This window comes from Carlito syrichta, unplaced genomic scaffold (genome assembly GCF_000164805.1).
Source record: "Carlito syrichta isolate Samal-C Ts95f unplaced genomic scaffold, Tarsius_syrichta-2.0.1 Scaffold315368, whole genome shotgun sequence".
Taxonomy (NCBI): domain Eukaryota; kingdom Metazoa; phylum Chordata; class Mammalia; order Primates; family Tarsiidae; genus Carlito; species Carlito syrichta.
The window spans coordinates 270,910-276,750 of record NW_007259464.1 but is presented as its reverse complement, the minus strand read 5'-3'; the positions used below and the strand labels follow the sequence as shown (position 1 = coordinate 276,750).

Sequence of the window (5,841 nt, the reverse complement as noted above, 5' to 3'; positions counted from 1 at the left end):
CCACCTGCCGGGCCGGCCCTGCCAGGCCTGGGGGGCGTCACACCCAGAGCGGGACCGGGGAGCCCCACCAGAGTCAGGAACGAAGCGGCAGGAAGGGGCGTGTGCAGACCTGGGGCCGGGCCAAGGGGGGGGCAATGGAGCTTGACCACGGGCGCTGCCACACTCAGGCCCCAAAGGGTGGTCCATGGACCGGACCTGCTCCCTCCTGGCAGCCTGGGCGAGCCCCTTCCCGCCCTGAGGCTGGGAGGTGGACTGAAGAGGCCCCGCCCTCCTCCCCGACCCACTCTGGCCCAGGGCCATGGGCTGAACTTGAACTTGAACTTGAACATGTTCGGTCTTCTCCAGCGACCGCTCAGGACAGACTCCTAAGGAAATCTGTCATTTTCAAGTTTTAGGACTCTGTCAGATCCCTGTTTTCCAAAACCCAATCTCTACAGGGGCAGACGGCCCTGAGCCTAGAGGGACGGAGTGTGCTGGGAGCCCAGTGCCCGCCAGGGCGCGGAAGGCCTGAGGTGTGGGCTTTGGTTCAGCATCTGAGGCCTGAGCCTCTCCCCCACTCCCGGGACCCCTGGTTGGTCCCGGGGTGCTGCAGTCGGGCTCTAACCCCACACCCCGTCTCCAAGAGGCCCCCCCTGCACGTCCTGAGCCCACGGAGAGTTCATGGGCTGGGGCTTGGCCCCATGACCACCTCTTCCGCAAGAGGGAGCGCTTTGAGGGAAACAAGAAATGGAAGGTTCCAGAAGGGGGCGGCGGGGAGGGCAGGGAAGACTCAGACTCCTCTTGTCCCCTTCAGGGATGCCCTGAGACCCCAGACACCCTGCTAAAGACTTCCTGCCGCTGACCGCATGGGTCCACAGCACTGTGACACAAGACCCTGTGCTGTCCTTCGCACGGCCGGGCTGCGCCCCTGACGTGTCAGGAGAGGGAGGGTTGCAGGTTCCGTGGCAATGCTCCTTTTGCACCTAGCTCTGGTCTCCACACTCACGGCTGTCCAGGACTGGCGCTTCTGCCCCGCCCGTTGACAGGGAAGGTCGAGGAGGCCCGGGTGGGGCTGAGGTCCACGTCCCTCCTGTAGCGGGCGCCGGGTGGGGGGCAGGGACTGGGTAACAGGTAGCGGGCAGAGGGGCGGAGATGTCTGTGCGGCAGGTGCTAGTCTCCATAAAACAGCCCCGCATTTTGCTGGGGCACAGAGGAGTGAAGCGACTAGCCCAAGTCACACAGTCGGTGGGGCGCCGCTGGCATCTGAGTGCTGCTCTCTGCTGCCTGTCCTCGGGGCGTCCCCACAGCCTGGTGGGCTGTGCCCCCTTGATGTCACAGTTAGGCCAGCCGGGCTCAGCAGGGCGTCTCCACTGCAGCACGAAAGACTCCAGGGCCACACATCTCTGCCGTGGGCGGCCGTCCTGGGCACTGTGGGAGTTTCAGCAAACTGGAGGTTCACTACCCCCGGGTGCCTGGGCGCCCCTAGTTGTGACAAGCAGACATTGCCATGGGTCTCTTGGGGAGCAGAATCGCCCCCCATTGAGAGCCACGGACATACAGCTTTACAGACATGCCCGTAGTTGCCCACTGGGTGAGAGCTGAGATGTCAAGCCAACGTTGTCCTGTGTTGGGACCTGGGAAGGAACATGGGGAGGGGAGGGTTGGCTGGGGAGGGGTGGATGCCTCCTGGACTCCTGAGGGGTGGATTCCCATTCATTCAATCATTCACTCATTCCTCAAGTATCTCTCGAACCCCCAGCTGTGCCAGGCATACAGACTCCAAGAAGAGCAAAAGTCTCCCCCACCTCCCACCCCTGCCCTGCTCCCTCAGGGCCCGATCTCGGAGTCTGAATCCATTCTCTGGCTGTTTCCTGTGAGTTTGCAGTGTGACCATTTAGAAAATCCTGAGCTTGACCCACATGCTGTGGGTGCTAATTTTTAAAATATCCTTTTTTTTTTTTTTTGAGTTGGAGTCTCACTCCATTGTCCAGGCTGGAGTGCCGTGGCACACTCACGGCCACTCCAGCATCGACCGGCTGGACTCAGGAGATCCTTCCGTCTCAGCCTTCCAAGTAGCCGGAACTACTGGCATGCGCTACCATGCCCGGCAATTTTCAAAAAATTTATTGTAGAGACGAGGTCTTGCCAAGTTGCCCGGGCTGGTCTCGAACCCACAGGCTCAGGCAATTCCCTCACCTCAGCCTCCCAAAGTGCTGGGATCACAGGCTGAGCCACCAAGCCCAGTCTTAAAATATTCTGAAAAACAGTAGGACTCTGGTCTCTGCCGAAGAGAATAATAAAGCCACGCAAGATTGCAGCATCTGCTGAGCCCCTACTGCATACCAGGCCCGGGCATCGTCACTCAGGATGTGCAGGGCGTTCGTACCCGGGCTTTCCTTAAATTAACATTAAGTAACATTGAATCTGGATGGCCATGGAATGCAAGTGTGTTCACCTCACCCTACTCAAGAGGCAGCAGGGCTCCCACAAGAAAGAGACATGTTCAGTGTGGCCTGAGTAGGGGACGGGGTAGGTACCCAGGCCAGTCGGACTCTGGTGCCACGCTTTTCCCATATGGGGTGGAGGTGTGCCCGGCCAGGCAGGTCTGCTTGCTGGACCCTCCCTCCCTCTACTCAGCATCCCAAGGCCCTGCCCCGGTCACACCCTGAGACACGGACACACCCTCACACACAGGGGAAACATGCACAGATATTCACACAGACACGTACTCACACGGAGATGCATCCACACACAGAGATATTCACAGACATACCCTCACGCAGAGAGACACACAGACACCCTCACACACACAGATATTCGCACAGACATACACTCACACAGAGATACACACACAGAGACACACACACAGGTATTCACACAGACATACCCTCACACCTCACACAGAGAGACACACGCACACAGAGACACCTTCACATACACAGAGACACACCCACAGATATTCAGATAAACACACACTCACACAGAGACACACATACAGAGACACACTCTCACACACAGAGACACACATTCACACCCAAACCAGGCCTGCTCACACAGGCAGGGACATATTCTCTCAGACACTCACAGACATACATACATAGACACACTTGCCCACATGGCTCAGGTGGCATCAAGCACACGCATGCTCGCACGTCACACACTCATGCCCACAGCGACACACACACTCACACACCTGCCAGGTCCTCGGGCCAGACTTCCCAGCTTCCCCAGCCTGCCACACCCCGTCTGCTGGGGGCCCCCCTGGTCTCCAGCACACGTGACGCTGGCTGTGGACCTCTGGCATGGCCCCTCATGGGTGGGGGCGCCGTGGGTGGTTGACTCAAGGCAGGGCCAGAACCCGGAGGCCCCGTGTGGGAAGACCGGGCCTTGACGCGGGAGACGCGCGTGTGAGTATGACTGGGAGAGGCCACGGGCACAGGGAGGCTGGACTGCCCCCCAGGCCAGGGGCAGGTGTCGTGCGCCAGTCATCACGGGAAAGGCGGGAGGGGAGGAGGTGGGCTGGGCTGGCCGGATGTCGAGGACAGACTCCCGGGGCCATCCAGGTGGGGTGGGGCTCAGACCTCTCCAGCGGGGTGCATTTCCCTTGGGCGGGCACGTCGGGTCACGGCTCCGAAGTTCTGCCTTCCAACAGAGCAGGGCAGGCAGGACCCCCAGACCCTGGGGTGTGAAAGCACCCCTTCCTCTCTGGGCCACTCTGCTCCTGCCTGCCCAACTCTGATCTGCTGGAAGGCAGGGCCTCTGCTTCTTCATCTCTGTTTCCCCAGCTGCTGGCCCAGGCTGCATACAGTTGGTGCTCAAGGCAGGCGGGAACCAACCCCGCGATGTGCCTCCCTGTGCCCCCGCGGGCTACCGTGTAACGGATTCTCCCAGCACACCCCGTCTGTCCATCCCCTCTGTCCCTCCCCTCCCGCCCCGCCAGGCGGGTATGAAGATCTGTGGGGCGGGGATGCCTCACACGCCCCGGGTCACCTCACACGCCCCGGGCAGCCACCGCGTGCCTCTGCGCGGGGGTGAGGAGGTCCGTGTTCTGTTCTCAGGCTGCGGGGGCTGCGGTGCCGAAATCAAGAACGGCCAGGCCCTGGTGGCCCTGGACAAGCACTGGCACCTGAGCTGCTTCAAGTGCAAGACCTGCAGGAAGCTCCTCACCGCCGAGTACATCAGCAAGTAAGTGGCGTGGGCTCCGGCCAGCGACCCTAGGCCCTCGTTCTGGGCAGGGGCGGCCAGGCTCCGGCACCCCGCGTGTGTTCTCCTGTGACACCGTCCCGGCCTGGCTTCTGCTCCTCACCCGGCCACCATGTCCCTCTGCCGGGTCAGCCCGGCCCGGCCCTGGCAGCTGCATCTCCCTTCCCGTCCCGTCCCGGCTTCCTTGGGAAGGTTTGCAGAGACTCCGGTTCCATGTGCGTGGGTCAGGCCCCGAGACACGGGCAGGGCCGGTTCCAACCTTGTAAAGGCCTTTACTCTACCCTCCCCCTTCCCCGTGGGAGGAGCCATCCTTTCTGGCAACCAGGCGTCCCGTCAAGGCAGTGTCAGCAGATGCCAGCCACAGGGACAGAGAAGAGGGACCGACTGGTTCTGGTTGTCGGGGAGGAGACCCTACAACCATGCGCCCTGTCTTTTGCAGAGCGGGGACTCCCAGGCCCGCTCTCCCCGGCACAGGGTCCCCCGAGTGTGCAGTCAGGCTGGGGCGGTGGCTGGCTTGGGGAGCAGGGGGGTGTGGTTTCATCAGAGGCTTCTAAGACAGTCATGGCCGTGCACAGAGGCAGCACATGGCCAAGGGCCGGGGTGCGTCTTAACCCTGAGAAATCGGGGAACGGCGGCAGACCAGCTCCCCCTGGGCAGCGCGGGTGAGGGGCAAAGTAAAGGAGGACTAAAGAGAGGCGTTCCTCCGTGTGCAGAAAGGGCTCTTCCTGGGAGCTGGAGGCTCTTCTAGAAACTTCTGCTGAAGATGGGGCTTGTTCTTGATGCCCGAAGATGGATCGGGCTGATGGGGATGGAAAAGTCCTGTAAGGCCGGGCTCAGTGGCTCAGCCTGTCATCCCAGCACTTTGGGAGGCTGAGGCGAGAGGATTGCCTGAGCCCGTGGGTTCGAGACCAGCCCGGGCAACTTGGTGAGCCCTCGTCTCTACAATAAATCAAAAAATTAGCCGGGCGTGGTAGCGCATGCCTGTAGTTCCAGCTACTTGGGAGACGGAGGTGGAAGGATCACCGGAGCCCAGCAGGTCGAGGCTGCGGTGGCCGGGAACAGCCGCTGCACTCCGGCCTGGGCAACAGAGTGAGACTCCAACTCAAAAAAAAAAAAGAAAAAGCAAAAGTCCTGTGATAAAACTACACAGAATGACGCGTGTGCGCGCATGCATGCACACAGGTGCACACACATGCACTCACACATGCACCACACAGACACACACATACGCACAAGTGCACGTAACATGGGGTCTGAATGTTCCCATGGGAACCTCCTGGTTGAGCTTGAACTATGATTCTGCAAGATGTCACCCCCAGGGACACCGGTGAAGGGTGTACGGGACCTCTCTGCCTTGTTTCTTGCCGCTGGGTGGAAGTCCACAGTGATCTCACATCCGTGCTGTTCAGTGGAATCCCCAAGCGGAGGCGAGCTGGCCCTGTCACGTGTGTCCCGGCCTCTGGTGCGGTGGAGGAACCGGGAGCGGGGCTCAGCGGGAGGCAGCCTGGTGCCGGTACGCACAGCACTCGAGGCTGACAGGAGCGCGCCGGCCCCCGCGGGCTGCCATCCCCCGTGGGCTGGTGGCTCACCCACACCACGCGTGTTACCTAGCAGCCTCCAGAGACATCCCAGAATGGCTGAGGGCGTTGGCGTTGCCGT

General features: G+C 61.2%; 1 protein-coding gene across 7 annotated transcripts in view; it reads left to right on the top strand.

The window, feature by feature from the left end:
- Positions 1-5,841, top strand: part of ABLIM2 (actin binding LIM protein family member 2) — a 135,589-nt gene that overhangs the window by 19,397 nt on the left and 110,351 nt on the right. For all 7 annotated transcript variants that reach the window (XM_021706239.1, XM_021706242.1, XM_021706238.1 and 4 more), the window contains exon 4: positions 4,038-4,164. In XM_021706239.1, coding sequence (XP_021561914.1) covers positions 4,038-4,164 — 127 coding nt within the window. The remainder of the gene's footprint in view (positions 1-4,037; positions 4,165-5,841) is intronic.